Here is a 22,895-nt window from a genome sequence, read left to right as displayed (position 1 = left end):
AAGGTAGTGTGGTAGCAATAAGGGCCAGTGAAATGCTGTGATCTGCACAGCATTCCTGTGGCAGGCAGGCTCACTCTCTGTCCATGGCGCCAGTAAGGGGGCCTTGTCGAGGAGGCAGTGGTTGAGTTGAGGAATGGTAACAGAGAAGCATGCAGCAGAGCAGCCCTTCATGGGGATGGCTGAGGTGCTGCAGAGCTTACCCGTCTTGGGCAGGAGAGAATTGTACTGATGCAAGCAGCAGCTCCCCTTACTGTGTTTTGGTCTTTGACTGGCCACACAGGCACCAGCGACTTAGGTGAGCCTGGGAATGTGTTCAACCTGACTAAGGGTCAGCTCAGGGAGGGAGAAACTCAGTTTTTTGTGTGTGAACTGAAATGCACTAACCCCTTCCTAACAGATCTTCTCCAGCTGCAAAAGGCTGCTTTAGTATTGGTGTATAAATAAGTGGACATTAGGAATAGGAGTGAATGAGGTCTGTCAATGGTTTTATCATAGATGACGCTTCAAAAGTAGTTGAGACTGAATTATCAGAGTCAAATTCAACGAAGAGGGCTGTGTGGGTGAAGGTGGTGGTGCTGCAAGCCCTCAGATTGGGGCTGAGCTGGCATTTTTTGCCGGTGTCAGCGCTCTGTGGAGAAACCCACCATATGTCAAGTGATGCCACCATTTCAGATGATGCAGCATACATGTTCCTGTTATGCCTGAGCTAATCAGCCCTCCAAAAAGCCCTCCAGGATGTCAGCTAGCCTCTTTGTGTTAGGGAGGCTCAGTCCTTTTAGCAGGAGCTGCCTCACTCAAACCCAGCTCTAATATCTCTAACATGGTTCTGAAGGGGGGCTTTTATCTAATCGAACTCAGCTGCTTCAGGATGAAGCATTTACAACATCAGGCATGCAACCCGGGAAATGAATGGTCAATCCTATAGGGACTGAGGGAGGCTGGATGCTCTAACATGTATTGATTCATCCGTGTTTTAACAAAACAAAAACTGTATTAGTGCTGCTGCTTTACCTCACATTATTGTGTGTACATTAGATACTGAGTCAGCAGTAGCAATGGAAAGCTAATGAGAGAAATCATAAAGCAACTAATAAAGGTGGAAACTTAAAAATGATGATGTTTTGGATAATAATAGTAATGAGTAATGATAAAAATGGGGATGGCATAACTAAGGTATATACAGAAAAGTGACTGTCTTCTGGATTCAAGGCATTCTCAAGATGATGGCTATCACAAGAATGTGATAAGAAATAAGAAAACTTGTTTTAAATGCTTCTTTCCTCAAGTAAATGATAATGGAAGAGACTGAGTGAATTTTGAGGCTGACAAAATGGCAGATGCTGGTGGCAAAAGTAACTGTGGCAGAAGGAAAGGTATGGAGAGTAGAGTGCATTTTAAGAAGTCAGATTGCAACGGTTGATCAAAAAAAGTACAAAGCTGGTTGGTTTTGGTTTTCTTTTTAGTATCTATGTCAATCAGTTTCCAGCAAGAGAAAAATATTTGGTTAATCATCTCTTTTTTGAGATTTCAGCAGAAGGAAGTTTCAAAACATCTGTGGTAGTGAGTGGTGGGAGCATCATGCAACTTCCCAGGGCCCATGAAGTGCTGAGGTGGTTTCATTGTGTTTCATATCTAGTCATGAAGACAAGTATGCTCACTGTGTTTTCCAGAACTCTTTATTCCCAGGCATTTTAAAAAAGGTAGTAGTGTTTTCAGTAGTGTTTTTCATTTCCTTATGAATTTGAAACTGCTTCAAGTATAGGTAAGGTAGCTTCAGTTGCTGTGGTTTGTCTGGCAAAATAGATGCAATTAGCACAGAGCTGTGTTTCTCTACTGATCTTCCCAAGAGTGGCTGCCAGGTCAGGTGGCTGGGTTAACCCAGTGCAGCCCTGTGATTTAACCTACAGTACTAAAATGGGTAATAAAGCTAGGATTTGACAGTAAATGACAAAATGCATCTGTATGTTTGTTATATTGATATGCTCACAGAGAATCTATGTTACTTACTGAAACATATTATGTGTTCTGGTAAATAGAAGATGACCTTGTAGGCCGTGAATCTCTGGAGAAATAATATCCAGGGTATGTTTTTGGTGAATGTTTCTGAATTTTAACTTGTTTCATGTACATTCTGAGCAGTGTAGGGAGCGTTACAGAATTTGGGATGATAAAAACATTAAGAAATCATCAACTCGGGTATGTGTGTGTGAGTAGGAGTCATTTAAAATTCAAATCATAATCCTATTTTATGCTTTAAAAAAGGCAGAGTAGGAAGACAGACCAAAGCTGCTGTTAACTACATATAATTCTCTTTTATTGTCCTTTCCATGGAGCAACAGGCAGGTTGTGTACCCTGTATAAAATTTGCCTGGATGTCCTTGCTGCCTTCACATCAGTCACTTGCAAACCTTTTGGTTTTACAGGTGTGTTAAAGCATGAATCAAATCCTCAGCCTCTTTCTTTACCCTGCATGTGTTTATCTTTTGATGGGATCTTTTAACTTTATTAATGATTGAGTACTACTGGTGACCAAACAGAATGGTTATGGAGGAGTGGGGTTGTGATGCATTAAGCTAAACAAGTGAGATCATTTTGTTATCAGATGATAAGGTAGATTAGCCGTGCTCAGTCAACATTCCTGATGGGCTGTGAGCCAGGGAGCTCTTTGTTCCAGGTTATCCCTGTGTCTGCTGCTCTGAGTCTCTGGACTTCTAAGTGACTTTGACCATGACTCTTCTGTGCTCAAGGTTCCCCAGGTGCAAAATGAATATAACAGTGGCAGAACCTTCTTGGTAAGATTCCTGATGATTGCTTGAGAGCAAGGGTGGCTGCTTCTGCTTTTAGTTTCTTTGTATGAAGAAATTAAAAACCCCAGGAAATGTAAAATCTGCCTATTCATGAAAAACAGCACTCCTGGATGCTTCTGAAAGCCCTAGACAATTGTGCAATCACATGCATACTCGTTATTCTTGTCAGAGGAATGCGCAGAGACCTGGGTCTTCCTGCACAAAAATTACTTGTTTCTTAAAAGGGGGCTTGAACTGTCAGTGTGGAAACACCTCCAGTGCCTCTGCCCTTGGCACCAGCATCACGTTTCTCAAGGGAAGGACTAGAGTGGTGTGTTTTTTTGAGCAGACTGCAATACATGTTCTATTGCCCTTGCAAGTACTAACAACCATGCAGAATCCTATTGTCAGAGACATGGATGAGCCGGTATCTTTAAGAGCCATTATTTGTTTATGCACTGCAGCCTTATTGAGGAGAAGGAAGTCGTTGAAAACAAACCATTCATGTTTCACAGCTCATCCAGCAAGTCTTGGGTTGAACTGGGGTACGGGCTACCCTGTTGCTAAACGTGAGCAAAAATGGTGGCATTAAAACGCAGATGTTGCTGTAAAATTTCAGAACTATTAGAGAAGAAAATCAGAAAACAGTAAACTGAAGCTGATCCTTTCAAGGGTCACGATGTGAACTCAGATTTTAACAGCTGAAGTTGTGATAAATGCCAAGCCTCATCTTAGCCAATTCTGCCATTGTAAAAAAAAAAAAAAAAAAAAAAGTAGTCCTGCTGTAGTCAAGATGGGACATTAATTTTGCAGTAATAATTGACCTTGTCTTCAACTGATTTTTTTGTAAAAATCAAACTCTTACTTGTTTGTGAGAGTCTCAACTACAAAAACTGTAGAAATTTGTGTTACTGGATTAGAAGCTTCAGGCTTTTTTTTTTTTTTTTTGGTACCATCTTATTGCTTAAGAGTAGCTCTTTACCTGCTGAGTGGGGAGTATCATTTTACAGCAAGGCTCTCCTTTGTATGTAAATGCACCTTAGGGTAAGTGGGGTTTTCAGCTTTGTTGGTTTTAGAAAGATCACTTTGGGACCATTGGTACATCTGCCACTAGAATATACACTGCCATGTGCTCTGTTGGAACATTCTTTTCTGACATGATTTTGTCAGGGCCTTCTGGTTACCTGGTTTACATTTAACTTTGTTGTTTGGACTCCTCATGTGTACTGTAGTCATGTTAAAACGACCCTTTCTAGGCTCATAAAGTAGCTTGAACCCATATTTGCAAGCAAATATTTTATAGCAAGACTGTGACGTGATTTTCCTGTAATGAGCTGTTGCACTGTGGTGGCATACACAGAGCACTGATGTCTCTAATGCTGTTGGCCACTACCTAGAAGGCAAGTATGGCAAGCAGTTCTTCAAAAGGTTTTCTTTCCCCTGACTGTCTCACTTGTGCATCTGAGGTGTAGTGACCAGAACTGCTCTGCCTGTGACACTGGAGAGATTTTTTTGGTGGTGCCAGTGCAGAGAGGATGCCTGATCACCTACCCCTCTTCAGATGTGGGCAGCTTGTGGATGGGTTCACCAGTAAGAGTGGCACTCTTACTGATAGCAGAGCTATTTTGTGAGCACAGGGATGTGATCTTCCCCAGAGGCTCCCGGGAGAGTGGTGTGTACCTACTGTGTGTGGCTGCCCTGAGGAGACGAGTGAGGGAGAGAAAAGGTCAGGGTTTTATTACTGTGAGAGAAAGCTGCTGTTAGGCTGGAGAAACTGTGATTGAGCAGTGGAAAAACCCCTTGGGTAGGTCCTTCCCCTTTCTCTTCGTGCTGGATTGTGGAAGAGATACTTGGGATAGGTGTAGCTGGGAGGAGAGCACAAGAGGCTGTCTCTCCCTTACGTGTGAGCAAGGAGATGAAGCAGGCTTGTGTAACAGGGCCAGCCTGTCATAAGGGGGCTTCAGTGAAGGGTTGAGCCTTACAGGAGGCACGGGTTATTCTGCAGCAGTTTGGCTCTACACCAGTGGTAACCAGAGAACTGGGTCTAATCACATCAACCCTGAAACAATCTGCTAATATTCAGCACTGCTACAGCACTTGTGCTCTTAGGATTTAGCAAGATGTTATTCAGCTGAAGCTGAAATCCAATCCCTGAAGTGTTTGAACAGTGTCCAGAGCTGGATGCTGGGTCGCCTTCTCAGCCTGCTTCTTCCTCTCCAAGTGAGGAACATGTTTTGTGTCAACCCGATCACTTGATCCTGGATACTTACTGAGCAGGGCTGAGTTTAGGAGGTCCTACCTGTGTGAAAAGCTCTGGCAGGTGTTTGAATTGTGTCTTTCTTTTTTTTTTTTTTTTTTTTTTCAATCTGGAAAATGATGTAGCCAACAGCAGATAATTCTATAGGTAAATCAACAAACAGTACTGTAGTTTTGCCAAGATGAGTCATTCCTTTTGCAAAGCATAAAATCTGTGAGTAGGATGTGCTACTGGAGACTGGAGGGATACGATATAGAATCATTACATTTTGATTGGCAGTAGCTTCCAAAATATTAGTTTTGTTGTGCTTTCTCCCCAGAGCCACTGGTCTCTCTAGTCTAACTGCATTTTTCCATTGCCTTTGCTGGAGAAGAAATGCAGGTGCTATCAATAAGAAATCTTTTCATTCTTACCCTAGAATGCCCCCAAATGTGTCCAAAACTCCCCCGTTTGCCCACAGTGTCATATATTGCTAATAATATCATGATAATCTCATATATTTTTCTTACATTTAAGTACATCCTATATTCCTGGTAGGACTTCTCATCCTCGCTTCTTTTTAAAATGTGACTAAGATTTCTGTTATATTTTCTGGAGAGATTAATTAAATACATTTCTTCAGTTCAGTGGTGTGCTAAGTAGCTTATAGCTGATCAGATTGCAGCAGTCTCTTCACTGTGTTCTACTGGATCGGATCCCAGTTTTGCTTTCTTCAGTGTATGACAGCAGAGGGAATCCACACTCACTCTGCTAGAGGCTTTTTTCCTCTGGTTTCAGGATTTTCCTGGAAAAGAATCTTTTATAATATTAAATGTTTTTTACAAATTCTGTTCTTCTTTATTTTTTCAATAGGTGTTGGCATCATGTCGGGCATTTCTTTTAACATCTCGGATTCCCACCAAGGTAAAAACCACTGTGTTTCTATAAATTCTCTGGGGTAACAAATGAAAGTTACAGAAACTAAGTAGCAAAAAACTAGTATATTCTGGTTATACTTGTACATCTGTTAAAAAAAACAGATAATTGAGGAATGGTGTGTTGCATGGTGTTGACTTAGAATGGAGCTTCTACTAGGATATGCCTTAAATGCATTTGTGAGTACATACATATATATATATGTATTTATACACACACACCTTTTCAGAAGCATTTTAACTTCTAAAAATGCAGGTTGCTGAAGAGTTACATTGTAAACTCCAACTTGAAGAACTGTGAGATGAGCCTAATGAATTTTATAGAAGGACAGTTTATGTGCAAAGAAGCTGATGGCATTATTCCCTCTAGTGTTTGCAGTGTCAAATAGGATTATATTTGATTTGGAGGCAGAAGCTGTGTTCAGTTTTATTAAATTCTGCTGTTTTCTAATGATTTTTGCTGTTCATTTTGAAAAGCATTTTGGCAACTTGTCTTGCCAATGCCAGTGAATTATTTTTTCTGTGCCTGTGACAATTTGTAATGACTTGTAGAAGAGAAAGATGATTTCCACATGAATAAAAATGACTGATGTGAAAGAAGATCTCTCGTCCAGGTTGGAATCTGTGAATGGGAATCTGGCACATATCCTATTTTGTTGTATTTTACACGTGTGTGTCTAAGTGTGTGTGTATATATATATATATGTGTGTGTGTATATATATATATGTATATATATGTGTGTGTGTGTATATATATATATACATACTTTATAGAAAAAACAGAATCAATAAATGGAACTACTGATACCAAATTTCCAGTTATGGCCACTGGTAAGTGTGACCATCCTTACCTATAATTGGAAGATGCTGACTGACAGGTAGGATGAACTGCAGCTTGAATTTCTGCTAATATTTACTTTCCTCAGTTGATCACTCTGTCCCTGCAGCACAGATGTCTGTGGTTGTTGTCTGTTGGTGTTTGGATCACTGCAGTTTTCAGCCAGGGCTTTTTAAGACAGGGTTTGGTGGCTGCTTGCTTGGAAACATAGATCCAGTTGATGAACAGCTCAGACATCAGTGCAATGGCAATATGATAGACAGGTGGTGATAGTGATCTTGTTAAACATTAGCAAGGCCATTGTAAGTCATCAAAAAGCTCTTGAAGGTTTGGAGTACTAAGTGATAACTTAGGCTGGGGTTTGGAGTACTAAGTGATAACTCTGTTTAGTTGACTGTTTCAGACAATTCCCATAACTCATTAAATAAATTTTTATAGTTGAAAAACTTGGTTTTGTTTTCATTAAAATCTAAAATATGTATTCTTTGCTAGTAGAAGTAAATAGAAGGAAGATGATGAGAAGCTATGCTTATGATTTATGTAAAAATTAAACTTTTTATGTCTGAACAATTATTAGGATGGTTGAAAATGCCTTTCTAGAAGGGTTAGTGAAACTTTGTAAGTTTTGTAATGCCTGTAATATTTTCAATAGCTGCTCAGAAGCTTTCTGAGCCTGAGAACTTCCATGTAATTGGCAGACAGTAACTCCTAGAAAGACAGCTGAGAACATCCAGCTTTATTTCTCTGGGGACCTCTAATAAAATTGAGTATGCCTAGAGATGGCCAGTTGTGAGTAACTGTTACTGCTACATTCAGTTCCAAGCTTCACTTTTCCTTAAACAATGCTGTTGACTATATCTACTAAACAAGGATCAAAGTTAAAAAGAATTAATGTTGGTTAACTACAATACCAACTCACACTACTGTCCTTAGAGCAAAGATATCACAATGGCCACCTCGTAACTTCACACTCTGATCCAATCAGTTCATTCCTACTATTCGAGATGGACTGATTGGGAAGGAAGGACAGTACTTCAAGCCTGCTAATTCTTGCTACATATCTGTATAAAATGTAATTGCAACACTTGTAAATGTTGGATGTGTCATCAAGCCCACAAATAAGTGTATAAAATATTGGTACGAATGTAATTCAGATTTGTGAATGTATTTCAACTTCCATTAAGTTTTGGTTGAAAAAATTGAAAACTAGGAAATTAGCTGTCTGAGTAACTGAAAGGTTCCTAAATGAGAGGCATGCATAGCTTTTTAAGAGGATTTTAGAAACGTATAATTTTGGGTAATAAATGAGATTATGCCTTTTAAAACCTTGTAAAAATTATTTCTTAGTTTGAGGTAGATGATGTTTAGAATGTGTTACATTTTTCCTGCAAAGCAAGGACTGTAAGTTCATACTTTTATCTAGAAAAATGAACCAAAGATGAGTTGTAGAGATAGTGCCATGTTTCCTGATATTTGTTAATTCTAAGCAAGAGGATTTGCAGACTAAATTCTTGAGTCCGGATCTGTGTGAACTTTTTGGATATTTTTTGATTGTGTGTACATAGATATATGTTTGCACATACTTTAGCAAAGAAAGAACCTTCAATTAGATAGGTAAATAATTTTCAAAATATGAAGGATTTCAATCACAGAAACTCTCCCCTTAAAATTTCATTGTGATTTAGGTAAACAAATATTTAATTAGTACGGGGGAAAAAAGAGCTTTTGCCTTCTGTATGTGTAGTCTTGCTTAATCCAGTAGCCAACAATAGCTGCTATAGATTTTTTGGGTGGGTTTATTTTTTTCCTTTTTTTTCCTTTCTGCCTTAAGTCAACTGCACAGGGCCATGTCATCGCAAAAGATTGCCGGCCCTAGCTTAGAAGTAAAGCACTGAAGAGAAGTGAATGCTTTACACTTGTGAAAATGCAAGGTGTTGGTACGAGCTCTGCGAAGATGCTTGCCCTGGTTCTGTCTCTCCTGCCTCAGTTCCCTGTGCTCACTCGCTTCATAACCAGATGTGTAGGCACCCTTGAAACTGCCTGTTTGCTGTGGCAGCTGCCCCTGCATCAGAATGTGTGAAATGAAGCACATGAAGCCTCAAAATCTTCAGAGTAAAGTTCGTTCACCAAGAGAGGTTTTTGGCGGAAGGTAAATTTTGCTCAGAAATTGGAGGGGCATCTTCTGATGCTGCTAAATCATCAGGGCAGCTGAAGGGATAAGGATTTAGAAATAGGCAGCAATGAACAAAGAGAAAGTACTAACAAAAGTTTTCTGGAAAGCTTTTTGATAATTGGAAGCTGGTACCGCTCTTCCTGACTTCCTGAGGTGCTGCTGCAGCCTTTACAGGGACGGAGTCTCGATAGCTGTGTCTGGGTTCTGAGCACCCCAGTAGTCATTCAGGGTTGACTTTTTTCACAAATACAGGAGTAGAATGATATGGTGCTTGCCAGTTAGCCTGGGAGCACCCTGACTGTGAACCTAGGATAAGATAAAGGACAGGAAACTTCGTGCAATTCAGACAGACTGCTCAGTTACAATGGTTTCAGTGAGAACTAAAAGGAAATGACCAAGCTAATGTCTTGCCCTGTAGTTATGACTCAGTCCAAGAGGTTTGTTTCTTTCTGTATATCTCGACTGTCAAGACGTTAGTCTACATAATTGTGAATTCGGATCTTAGCACACTCCCTGTAACCCTAGATTTGTCCTTGGAGAAGAATTCCCCACTGCCTTCTGAGCTTCCGTTTGGATTCTGTATGTTCTTCCCTGCCTAGTCTGACTGTCATCCAAATAAACCACTCAGACAAAGCTTATGTATCACTTCCTCTCATACTTTTAGACAAGCCAAAACACTCCTTGGGCGTTTATGTTCATATCTGTATCTATCTATATATGGTATTTTTATTCATATCTATATATATAGACAGAGAGACATATATGTATAAAATTGTGTGCACATGTCCCTTTAGGTTCTGTGCAGTAAAATTTTTCACATCTATGATCAATGTAACTAATGAAAGAATAATGTGGAGCTGTAAGGATTGTAATAAATGATTAATCAGTCACAAGAGTACACATCAGTAGGGTATTTATTAATGATGCTTTTTATAGTAAAATTTTTTCATAAAATTGATTATAAGCTTATGTGCTTATAGCTTGCAGTAAAATGTCCAGTGTGGTATTCCTATAACCTCTAGTAACCATTTAAACCTGTAACAAGCAAATGTAAGTATTCTTTTAATGAAAAATGCACCCAGATATTAACAAGTACTTAGTGTCAATTACAGAAACTGATGTCAAATATCAGTAGCCTGCTCAAGGTTTTCTTAACCTCATTGAGAAGTGTAAGTGCTCTTTAAAATAAGATGATGTTTGCACTAATGTGGTGTTTTCTTTTCTAACTACAGTTAGAACTAACTTTCAGCTACTTGGAAATCCAAGGAGTAACTTCCAATAAACCTGGCCAGGTGAGTGTATTCTAGATAAAAGATACTTGTTTACTCATGGGTAAATCTGTTCTGGTCAAGGAGGTAATGCTCTAACATGCAGGTGTCCCCTTCCACTGAGCACACTGTGCATTTGTATTCTCACATTCATGCTGGTCTAAAGTCTTAATAATAACAACAAGAATTTAGAGAGTCAGTTTTAGGAAACTGTTCAGGTGGAATAACGATAAGAAACAGATTGTTTTTTTCCTAATTCAGTATGGTACAAATTTCCATTTGTATCATAAGTGGATCTTTTTCTCAGAGCTGGTAAATGGTGACTGGTATGCAATCATCACCACACAAGCTGCAGTGGCTTCTGTGGCTTCTTCCTTTATGGGGAAGCCAAAAGCTACTGCTTACATTGCAGGCAGAAATGCTTTGCTTTCAACTCTTCTTCATGCCTTTACTGTGTGCAACACAAAATATATTTGACAGCAAGTTATGTGCCCAAAAAAGTAAATGTCAAAGAGAAGGTGCTGAAAAGAAGAATGCCTTTAGAGCATTTTTAATTCATAAAATGAGCATGTTGACAAGATTTGACAGTTCAATTGTATCAAAGTCTTCATGTGTTTCATGTGTGTTTGGCTTTTAAAGAGCTTTTTAAGGGTAGGAGTGCCTGAGATACTTTGAACTCTGAAAAGCTCTCATTGTATTAACATGTCATCTTCTTAACCAGTCTTTTGAAGCTTTCCTTAAAGGAGGGGAAAAAAAGGTCCAGGTGTTTTAATGGGGAGACATTTACTAAATTCTAAGTTTTTGTGGCTTTTTTTATTTAAGGTACTAAAATGCCAGGTAACTATTGCTAATTACTCCTGGAGGCATAGACAGTCACTGTTGTAGCAGAGTTTACAAGAGATTTTCAGCAGCCTCAATGAGCATACACCTTTCCTAAAGTATTTTTTAAGGTTTTTCATGTTTACACTCATTTGTGTTTTAATTGTGTGAGGCTTATACCTGAAGACAGGCAGAATCTTGGATTATTGCTTGTGGAGCAAATGATATTGTTGCAGTTTTCCTGCTAACAGCATAATTATAGCTGTGATATCAGAAGGGTGTAGTTTTGTGCTGGGTAACTTGCAGAAAGCCATGAAGGGCTTCCCACGGTAAGATAAGCGAACAAATAGAGTAATATAAGGAAACGTTGTGCAAATATTGGTGATGATGAAAAACAGTGGTAAGTTTCCCACTCATTCGTCATCAGGGAGTGGTGGCAACAGGCTCAGGAGTTGAAAAGGTGTGAATTGTCTCAGTGTGCTTTAGGGGTAATACAGCCTCTTCTAGGATTATCCTGGTGATGACCCTAGGCATGAATTGGGAACCAAGAGAGCCCTGGGAACTAGCTTCAATAAGAAGCAACCCTCTGTATCATACTGCACAGAGTCCCCTCTCCTACTATCTGTCTACACTTAGTTATTCCTATTGTTACCTTCTCACTGTCCGTGCACAGCTTCTCATCTGAAAGAGATTATGACTTGGGCTGTGCTAACTATCCACCCTGGAGTAAACAGAAACATTACACTGCTTCCTGTGATGCAGCCGAAAGCAGCAGCAGAGCTGATGTGTCACTCTTACCATAATCTGATTTGATTCTGAACATTCAATCTATACCTAAGGGAGGTGGGTTGCAAAAGGCTTTGTTTATCCCCCTCACTCAAGCACGTATCCCCCAGACAGCAGGGCAGTTATGCTGGCTGAGTTACTGCTTCATCTGCACTGAGACAACACAGCACCACAGCATTTTCTTAAACAGCACAAAACAAAGCACTAGAGCTTTTCCAGAGGATTGCAGCCATTAAAGACTTTTACTTTTTGCTGGAGGAAACAGGCACCCTGCTCATTCAATAGTTTCCTGTCAGTCTGAGCCTGCCTCTCCTGGTGTTCTGGGACGTGTTTCAAAAGAGGACAATGCTGTGAAAAGTTCTTGGTTTTCGAAGTGTCAGCTGAGGTCAAGATCCTTTGAAAATTGTATTCCCGTGGGAAGCAGGGCACTGTTAGAAAAAGCAAAGTTTGAGTATGGGGGTCTTGTACATTCAGGAACAACTTTCAGAAACCTTACCTGGAGCAGTGCTGTGTCATGTCTTAAAGAATAACAGATTCCTACAAGCACGGGAAGCATTCAGCTGGCATTCAAAATGCCTTCCTTTTTAAAGGGATAAAACATATATGATACCCAGTTCTCAGCCTCTTGCATTTTTATTTCTAGTTGGTTATGGAAACTGAGAAATGCAGCATCTCCATGAAGATGGCATCCTCAGAGGATGTGAACGAGGTGCTGGCACACATCGGGACCTGCCTCAGGAAGATATTCCCTGGACTCTCACCAGTGTAAGTCTGCTTTAGGGCACCTCTAGTGGGAACAGATTGTGTGGAAGTGGTGACCAGCCACCACTTCTTGTCTGCTGGTTTCCCCTCCCTGATCTCAGAAATGCGCTGAGGATATGAGAATCACCTTGAGGATGACAAGAGCACTAAGTTCTTGTCCAGGTGTATGGCAGAACCAGGAGAGTGTAGAGCATAGGTAGACTTTTATGTTGATCTTGTAGGGTCATAAAAACCTTTGGTTTGAAGGTGGGTGCAAGTATTTGAAATCTTAAATTTTCATTTTACCTTGTTGCCTCTCCAGTTTCAGGTATAGCTTAGGTTCTGTCATTTTTTGTTGTAACTTACTCCTTTGTTTGTTTTTTTTTTTTTCCCACCAGAAGTAAAATCTGAGTTGGGAGAGGAGGGAAAAGTTCCATTTACTTTCAGTGTTTGTGAAACAATGTACATGATTGTGAGCCTTGTTCTTCAAAACTGAGCCCTGGGCAGTCTTGTCATATATTTCCTATGGTTTAACTGACTCCTTGAACTACCTGTTTCCTTTTCTGGCTTTTCTTTTCAGTGCATTATTTGTGCCTTTGGTTTTCTCTTTTACCGTGCCTCTGGATTCTATAATCTTGCAGCAGTTCTCAGTAGTTCTTCTTCATTTTCTTTTCTATCTTCTCTGTCATTGCCTCATCTTCATTGCTCTCCACCAAGTCATGCAGCTCTACTGTATTCTCCTCAGCTCCTGGTTTTCAGCATTATTAGAAAAAATGGGCTGTGGAAAAGCATTTTCCCAGACATGTTGATTTTCTATAAGTGAACTTTAGTAACAGACACTCGATGTGAATGGTTAGGCTAAACTTACATGGTTTATTTTGAGTGCATGTCTTTATTATTCACCTTTCCTGTAGGCGGAGTAGGAAATCCAGTTCATAAACTCTGGATGGCAGTTTCTTTTTCTTGTCTTCATTTTTTTTTCCACTTCTGATTTTCCTCTCTGGAAGTGTTATTAACTGCCTTAGTGGAGATTGAGCTCTCCCTTCAAAGAGCATGAATACAACTGAGCAGGGTTTGTGAGCAGGGTTGCTATAAAACCTCAGTAATGGTGTGAGAAATGCATACAAAAAGAGTAAAGGGGCCTGCAAGACTGGGTGTGTTTCTCTGGTTGTTTCTGAAGGCCTTGAGCTCTGAAGATGTTTTCTGTGGGCTTTCTTGAGAAGATTGCTGGAGCATTTTGGGTAGATGCATGGAGTGCTTGCTTCCAGGAAAGAAATCAAATTTCTTGCTCTCCTCTCAGATGACAGTTTTCTAAAATGAAAGCATTGGAGTTGTGCAGATGATATAGGACCAGAACAGGCAAGAAGGGGGGAAGGAGTTTCTTTAGTTATTATAGCTTATTGATTCTCTTCTGCTCCACCTCCCTAACTCCCAGCACCCCCCCCCCAATGGAATTCTGTAGTTTATGAGGCAGTCTTGCTATTCATAAAAACAGATCATTTTATTTCTTAAAAGGCAGAAAGGCATCGTGTTTCTTGTCTGTCTAGGGAAGGAAAATGCTACCAAATTACAAAGATTGGAGCTGGATATCAAGAGTGCAGCCTAGAGGCCACATGCAGCTGCTCAGCTCTTTGCACCGTGGTGCTATTTCTGCATAAAAACAGTGTATATATGACAGTGGTTTCATGGTAACTATTAATACCATGTCTCTTCCCTGTTTTGGGCATCCTGGTGTCAGATGAGAGGCACAAGTCTCCTTAACTTGAGTGATCTTGTAATACAAAAGGGTTTAGCTGCTCCAGTAGTCACAGGGTTAATCAAAAGAAAAAGAGAGAGAAAGAAAGAATAAATGCTACTCCTGCTGGGCTGCATAATGATGTGTGTGCCTTTTAGGTAGGAAAGTGAGTTGTATTAAAAATGGTAATTCTTCCTATACACTCATTTAAAAATGCTCTTAAAATAAAAAAGGTTTACATGTTTAAAAATACTTTCAAAGCCATGAATGATGTTTTTCCCCTCTTTTCCATCTAGGAGGATTATGAAAAAAGTAACTATGGAGCCTTCAGAAAGACTGGCTAATCTCCAGGCCCTGTGGGACAGTCAGACAGTGGCAGAACTTGGACCTTGTGGTGAGAATGAATTTAAATGCCCAAATATAAAAGGACTGGAATTGCAGTGTCAGGAAGTTTAATTCTATTTCTGGCAGAAGCTTGTAAAGGTGTAATTAGTTTTAAGGTGTAGTTAGTATGAAGCAGACTTCTGATTGGTAGGTGAAGGCACTATATTAAGCTTTCTTGCAACTTACCAGGCAAAGATAGGATAGTCTCAGTTTCCTTCATAAGCAAAATGGACAGTCTTCTGAGAGAAAAAGAGAGTGAGTTCTGGAAAACTGGATCTTTAAGATGTCCTTTTAGATGTATGTTTGTTTGCTTGTTTGACTGTTATGTTAAATAGCTTGTTGGGTTTTTTGTAGGAGGCTTTTCACAGATGTATGCCTGTGTTTGTGACTGGCTTGGATTTCCCTACAGAGAAGAAGTACAGTGGGTAAGTGCATGTCTTGTTCTGAAGCTCTTTTAAGCTACCTGTACTAATGATGAAAGAACATGCAAATCCATAGTGCTTGACAAAAACATCCCACTACAGTTCTGTAAAGGTGTATTTGGTTATGTATTTTTAACAGGATGTTGATACAATTTATCTGACACAAGATACCAGAGAGCTGAATTTGCAAGACTTCAGCCACCTCGACCACAGGTAAACCATGTGCAGTAGTCATGCTAATATTGATGAAGTGGGATGGCCCCATAGCTGTTTCTGGAATGTGTAGACCTGTGAAATGACCATCTGTAGCATTTTTAGTTTTCAGCATGAAGCTGCTGTTTTTCCACAAAAGCCCCATGGAAACCACATTTCATTCAGGAGCCTGAGAAGATAAATATATTTTCTTATTGGAAGCAACCCAAAAAGTTAGCAGATAGATACTTTTCCTGTGATGGTGGATATAACAGCTCAAATTCAGCAGATAAAACATGCAGCTACATCTGGTGGGCAAAACAAAAAAGGAAATTATGAAGTCTTTCCTCCTGCAGAATCTTTTTTCTCATGGCGTACCCAGTAAAGGAAATTAATTTTTGTCAGCAAGTCAGTAGAAGGTTTAAGTTGTTCAACTGCTAGTTGTCTTCTCACCTATAATAGATGCTATCAAAAATAAGCACTTCCAGAAAGGAACTAATTGAGGGTAATTTTGCTGTGAAATGCTGAAACTTAGCTAAGTGTTGTATTTAGTCTACTGAATTTAGCTGGCTGAGAAAATTGGATTCTGAGAAAGTTGAATCTGGAGGTATTACAAGTAGGAGAAAATGGGAGAGAAGCTTAACTAAAATTCATCATTATATAAAGGAAATTGCAAATTTAAGAAAGTGTAAATAAGATAGAGAAACCCTTGGTTTTTTTGGGAGAGCCCAGTGCAAGAATTAAGAATCTGTCAGAGGTACAATGTTGTTAGAACATCGTAAGAGGAAGGCTGAAGCTGGAGGTAGGTAAATAAGAGTATTTTGGGTAGCATTTTTTGCAGCTTTAAGCTATCTGGTATGTGAACTCACAGAATACCCCATTCAAATACTTCAGTTTCTGTGACACGTTTTCACAGTCTGCAGTGAATCAATCCCTTGGCAAGTTACCTAGCAGTATCTGTGCTGACTAATTCAGAGGTAACTCAAGACTACGGGGCTGCAACTGGTGCATGACAGATGTAGCCAAAGACTCTTTCCTTGCTGAAAGAAGAAAAGGGGAGGAATGTTATTAAGCGCAAGCAAATTTGTGGCAAGAACTTAACGATGGTTTAAACATCTGTTGCAACATGAAGAGATGAGAAGACTGTGGGGTATTCTTGAGAAAGTGACCTACAGATACCCAGCCTCAAGAAATTAAATGTTTGAACAGTTTATTAGGAAAGAGTAGATAGAAGTGTTTCAAGTATTTAGAATATCTCAGCTGGTGCAAATGAGTTTGGCTTCCAGGAAATGAAATAATGGGTTTGTTATTTTAGAAAAGCTTTTCATTAAAATATGCCTAACAAAATTGATGTTGCTGAAGAAATATATTTGTGTGGGTAAGAAAAGTCTTTATTAAGTGTTTCATGATTGCCTGAGTCCAAAGATTCAAATCTGTTTTGGAGCCATTTACATGCTGTGGAATCCATCTTGTGATGAGAGCTTCTATGTGTTGAGGACTGAACTGAGAAACATTTTGGATTGAAATTTCAAGAAAATTAAAATATTAAGAAAGCCAAATCCTTGTTATTCACTAAAAATACAAATTAGGAATTGAAATCCCAGTCAATTCAAGAACGTATGTAAGTGTTTTCCAATATATTTAAGACAATGGGACTGCTGTAAATTCACAGTATGCCATTGTACTTTGGATTTTGAGAAACTGTTGTTTGTATCATCCACTTAATTTTTGGGATTGCTGAACCTATATAGTTTAGGTTGTGTACTAGCTCTGAAGCAAGATAGGACAGGTACATCAGTTCTCTAAATACAGGGGCTATGCATTGCAAAAATAAACAATCTGTGTTTTTTCAAAGTAAAAAATTTCTGTTAAAGGTCAGTATAAGATGGCATGAATTATAGATGAATTCAAGTTCCCAGAGCATCACAGCATGGCTTGTTGCATGGGAACATGACTTCAGAGGTTTTATCAGAAGTTATGTTGTGTTGTGAACCATATAATTGTTTAACAACAAAAAAAAGACTCAAAAATGAAAAGAAGTGAAAAAGGCTTATTTGATATGGTAGCATGATTTTCATCTGTGTAGCATGTGTTTTAGCTTATTTGGATATTCAAAAAAATTTCAAGAAAAGTGTGATTGTTTAGAATTTTTTCTTTGTACTGTTGAGATTTCTTGCCATCTTAAATACACTGAAGGACAGAGATGTTGAAAAAATGTGAAGGCATTAGATAAGCTTGAATGCTGTTGAGGCTTGGAGAGATTGTCTGCATTCCAGAAGAACAGAATCTGTTTTCATTTTAAGATGGCACAGATTTATCCTTTATAAATATTGCCTTATTCTGGATGGTAATTTTAATTCATATAAGCATCTCAGGGTAACTCAATGAGGGAAAGTTGTGAGAAGGCCCTGCTTTTGGAACTGGTTCTTAGCTTTCTTTCATTCCATATTGCAAAAGAGTTCAGGTTATTGTTAGTACCACATCTAGACGGTAATTGAATAAAGTGAACAAAGCAATATGAAATTTTGAAAAGAAAAACTCGATAAAAAGAATATTGAGGTTAAACAAGCTTAAAGCAAGAGAAGGAGTAGAGGTAAATTCCTGAAGGAGACTCTCGTTGGTCAGAAGCACCTTCAAAAATTGGAACAAAAATGAAAAAATAAAAAAAGGTTTTCCTTAAAATCAGATGGTGGAATCTGATAAAGCAAAGTTTTTAGACAGTAAGTAAAGCTGCTGCAGAACAGGCAGGGTTCCATTGTCTGCAGGCATGTTGGGAGTAGGGGGAAAGGGGGGTGTGAAGGGGGATTAGCAGTTGGTGTTCATGAAGGTCCCAGGCAGGATCTATGCTTCTCTGGGGTTTCAACAAACAGGCCTTGGATACTGCAGAAGGCTAAACTATTGAAGAAACATTGCTGCAGCTGGACCAGGAACATTTTGAAACAAATCAGCACAGCTGATTTGCAAGTTCTCATCTTTAAATATTTCTTGAAAGCGTCATAGCTCTGCCACTGAGACTGAGCACCCCTTGTCCTTCAGGCATTTCCCTCCCAAGCCAGAGAAGGAAGCGAGGGAAAGGCACAGCGTCAGGCAAGTTCTCTCTGCATCCACTCTCCTGCCCAGAAGTTCCTGAGCTCTTGCCAGCCCTCCAGGCTGGCTTACCAGCTCCCTGGTGGTGTGAACACTTGCAGTTGGTGATGCCCGATCATTGTCCCTCTGTTCCTTTGAAGGAGCTGGGCTGCTGCTGGCGGCTGAAGTACAACTGCTCGTGGTGCCTTGTGCCTCTTTTGGGGGTGGTGCTCCACAGCATGAGCAGCTCTGCTCCTCCAGTGTCAGCCTGTCCAGTGTTTGCCCAGCTGTGCTGCCTTGTTACTGCTGCATGAATAAGCCAAAATTTCACCTGAAAAATTGCTCTTATATTCATTCCACTTCCAAGGCAAAGGTACTGTCAACAGAGGCGTCAAAGCTGCTAATTCATTACCACCTTACTGATCTCGCTAGGGAACCACAGAGGAGGAGCAAACCTCTCTGTGTGTGGACATTTCATGCTCCATAGAATGATTCCTGCCTGCCCAGCCTAAGGGGGAAGTACCTCTGGGTTGTTACTTTTTCTCACCTAACATTTCACCCGTTGGTTATTGCTTTACACGGAGATGAAGTGTGTGTGTGTGTAGGAACAAAAACAAGGTGTTGGGCAGAAATAAATCTATACACTCCACGAAGCTGCTGAGTCTCTGCTGTGCCTGTGGAAATGAATTCACCACACAACGTGATGTGTGCTGTGAACAAGATGGAAAGATGGCTTAAATCCTTGAAGGGCACCCCACACTGGTTCCTCTGCAGGAGTGTGAAAATGCTCCATTTGCATGAGCTTCTCAGTTGGTGGGCTACAGTCTTTTGCTGCAAAATGCTGCACCTTCGATCTGTTACCTTAGTGATGCTTGTACTTCCAAATCTAGCAACTGCAGTTCCCAATATAGCCTACAGAATGCTTGTCCACATGATGTCGCCTTGTCTCCTGGCTTCCCTGTGTGTTTAACAACCACCCTGAAGTGCCTGCATGTTTGCAGAGGAAAACTGGAGGAGAGGAAGAATTAAAAGAAGATGGGAGAAGGGTGCTGCATGTCAGCTGCAGACCTGTGCCTACCTGCATATGTCCTGGATGAAGAGCTGCGAGGCAGAGGGGGGACTGGCTTATAAAAGCCAATACTTTTAAATTTCTCCCTAGAAAAACTGAGGCTTGAATGGCGCTGTTTTGCTGTCTTGATAAGTTAGTGTACATTACAGCTCTTTATTTCTTTATAAGGACAAGGGCTTTCTAGGTAGCTGTTAAGCCTCTGTGTAGGTGTGTATCAGTGTTTAATATGCAGCAGCAAAATGATCCAAGTGCTGCACTGCTAGGTGGTGTGATGGTGCTTGATGAATGATTCTGCTGGGGGGCAGCGTCTGGGCGTGACATTTATCAACATCTGCTATCGGAGAAACTTAGCAGAGGGAGAGCAGATCACGTTAAGAGGCTTGGAATGAAGAAAACTGGAATGATTCAGAATTTCATTCGTGAAATCCCTTTTACAGTTAAGGAGGGTTTGTGCTGAATGTCGCATTATCCTTTTGCAGGTCTCCTGTTTCCTGGGGGAATTTAACTATAGAGATGAGACAAGGAGGTGTTCTCTAGAAGCATTCAGTCATGGAATTCTATTAAATCATCAGACTGCCAAAAAGCTTTTTAGCGTCATGCTAAATTATAATTAGAGGTGATTAAGAAGCTTAAACATGTCACAGGCTGAAGAAAAAGCTATGTTAAAAGTAGGAATGGCAGCCCAGACAAATTCCTGATATTAAAATTCATGCTAGAATGGATGCTAGTTGGCCAGTCAAAAATTTTCTATTAAAATAAGAGGAAGACATGCAGCTGCTGCTTGTGTTTTTTGAGAATGGAGAGCTTTCTATAATGGGCATGGTAGGCAATTAGCTTTGCAAAACTATGGGGAATGAGATATGGAAGAACACTTAGGAGATTGTTTCAAATGACAGTTACATGAAATGTGTGTAAAAGTGTTTTTCTTTTTCTAGAGACTTAATACCTATAGTTGCTGCTCTGGAGTATAATCAGTGGTTTACAAAGCTGTCCTCCAAGGATCTGAAATTAGTAAGTAATAAATTGAAACAATCTATCTGCTTCTACCAGGCTGTGCTGTGTTTTAAAGTGAAATATTTTAGGCAAGTACAACTGGGCAATCTCTTGACAACTTTTTTTTCCTTTAATCTTATCAGGAAAATACAAACTGTTGGATAGTCAATTCGCACCATAAAAACACTGCTGAGAGTCAGGTCTTGTTAAAATTTCAACTAATATAGTTTGAAAACTTTGTTGCGTGATAATAGTAGCCAATAAAACTACTTCATTAGGCATTGGTGACTCCCTCAAACAATGGTAGGTGACTAATAGGAAACTAAAGCAGCCAGAAATCATCGTTGCTTTATGGAGGTGAAAAAAAATGCCAAGATTCTGGCAGTTTTTTCTTGCATATAAAGCAGTTTTTTCTGTGTAATTTTCATTGCAACTTGGTGATTTTCTCACCCAGTTTTCTGAAGCCCTGATGTGTGGCACTGGTATTTTTCCGTATCAGTTTTCCTTCCTAAAAGCAAAAAGAGGGCATATCTAAAGAAGCTGGACTATGGAAGAAAGGGCCAAGAAAAGCAGTGGTTCGGTGGCATTTTAAATATATCAAAATACACTATTTCTTCTAAACTTGAAAGTTTATAGTCACAGATAGAGTAAGTGGTTTGCTTGAGAAAGTGCTTTCATGCTTGCCTTCAGAAGCTTTGGCCTTTAAAAATTAAGTTTCGTCTTGTTTAAATTGATGCAATTTTATTGATCTGTAAAGCTCTCATTACATTCCTAAGCTATCATTTTCCGTGAAAATTCAATTGAAACTTATGTGATTCTTGGCAAAAGAGTAGGCAAAAAATTTCTTTCCTGCTGGGACATCGCTCTCAAAGTTATGCATGGAATGAAACTGGTGGTATTTTTAGTGCTGTTGTAGTTTGCTGTTAAAATCAACATTGTTAAAAGGTACAATGCAATTAATCAGTTTCTGCTTCAATGAAATGAGATAGTTTGCTTAGTTAGAAGACTGGCTGGTGTAGTTTGCTTAGAACAAGACCTGGCCCTATTATCTGTCTGAGATATATTTATGTGAAAGTTTTGGGTCTTTTTCTTAGCAACTTTTCTGTGGAAAACAAATAAACTTTGTCAGTCTGGAAAATGCATCATTTAGTTAAAAAAACCCAACCCCTTACCTTCCACACACTCCATTTTAAGTCAAAAATGAGGAAAACGTAGATTGTTGGACAGTAAATCCATGCCCTAAGAACACTGCCGAGGGTCAGTATGAGGTCAGACATATCCGGAGGCCATCAAGTGCATTGTGTTTCACGAGTCCCACTCTGACATTGTGTTTGATAGACAGTACCCATAGTGGTTTTATAGTACAGGCATGAAGCTTTCCACTTGCAGTCACAGTACTGTAGAAAGATTGTGATAATATTCTGAATTATTAAAGTATGGATGGTAGAGAAAGAATTGGGAAGATGGCTGACTTGACAGTCTTCACCAAAATTTGTCAGCCCTTACTGTGTAAAGGATTAATGAGATTTTACAAGCGTAGTAGAGCACGTTTGTTTTGTTTAGGGGTTTTTTTTGGACATTCAATTAGTTTAAAAGTAAAAAAACCCAAACCCTGAAAAATACACAAACTAGAAAATGTCAGACGGTCATTAGAGACAAAGATGTCCCAGATATGAATGTCACATTGTTGTTTTTAAAGTCAGGTAACAGAATAGGTTCAGCACTTCATGATAATGACTTTGGATATCACATGAACACTGGTTAGTGCCAGCTGCGGGGGGAAAAAGACAAGTCAAATCCAGAAGCAAAATAGAAGTTTATAATAAAAGGTGATGAGGTACAGAGTTCATTGCACGGCTTTTGAATGATTAAGGTTTTATCTCTCTATTTGAATGAGCAGAGCAAACAAAATCTTTTGTTGTCATGTTTTGTTCATGGCACTTGCAAATATCCATGCAAATTCTAGAATTCAACAGCAGTAGGATCATGAGATGGGATTTGCTTCAGCATAGGCTGGAAGAATTCATACCCAAATATACTGGCCCTTAAACACTAGTCCTTGGGAGTCTTTGGAGGATGTGTAGCTAGGGTACTTTTGCTCCTGAGGTTTTTTTGGGATGTTTTTTTGTTTTGTTTTCCTTCTAACATCTTTCTTTGTGTTTAATTGTCATTCCTGGTCAGGCTTTATTCTCCTTTGCACTAGTTACCACTTTTTCCTGAAGGATTAGCATGCATAGGAATAAGATTTCTTTAAAAATTAAGTGAGAGTTTTTTCTGAACCACATGATTTAGGTTGTTTTTACCGTCATTATAAAAATTCTGCCCCCTTTGGTTAGGTGGCCTGGTTCATTAATTATTTGCCTTTAGTCTGCCTCCTGCTTCTCTGAGTCTTTTCCAGAAGTCTTCTGTTGACTCTCCTGGGTGTTTCTGGTATTTTTACTTCCTATTTATG

The 22,895-nt window shown here is 39.5% G+C and overlaps 1 protein-coding gene across 6 annotated transcripts in view; it reads left to right on the top strand.

Annotated features, from left to right (window-relative positions):
• Positions 1-22,895, top strand: part of CARMIL1 (capping protein regulator and myosin 1 linker 1) — a 193,704-nt gene that overhangs the window by 75,386 nt on the left and 95,423 nt on the right. For all 6 annotated transcript variants that reach the window (XM_039572531.1, XM_039572563.1, XM_039572556.1 and 3 more), the window contains exons 3-9: positions 5,896-5,946; positions 10,201-10,260; positions 12,485-12,606; positions 14,614-14,711; positions 15,056-15,126; positions 15,263-15,336; positions 20,386-20,461. In XM_039572531.1, coding sequence (XP_039428465.1) covers positions 5,896-5,946; positions 10,201-10,260; positions 12,485-12,606; positions 14,614-14,711; positions 15,056-15,126; positions 15,263-15,336; positions 20,386-20,461 — 552 coding nt within the window. The remainder of the gene's footprint in view (positions 1-5,895; positions 5,947-10,200; positions 10,261-12,484; positions 12,607-14,613; positions 14,712-15,055; positions 15,127-15,262; positions 15,337-20,385; positions 20,462-22,895) is intronic.

Source organism: Corvus cornix, chromosome 2 (assembly GCF_000738735.6).
Source record: "Corvus cornix cornix isolate S_Up_H32 chromosome 2, ASM73873v5, whole genome shotgun sequence".
NCBI classification, from domain to species: Eukaryota; Metazoa; Chordata; class Aves; order Passeriformes; family Corvidae; genus Corvus; species Corvus cornix.
This window is presented reverse-complemented; position numbering and strand designations above follow the sequence as displayed.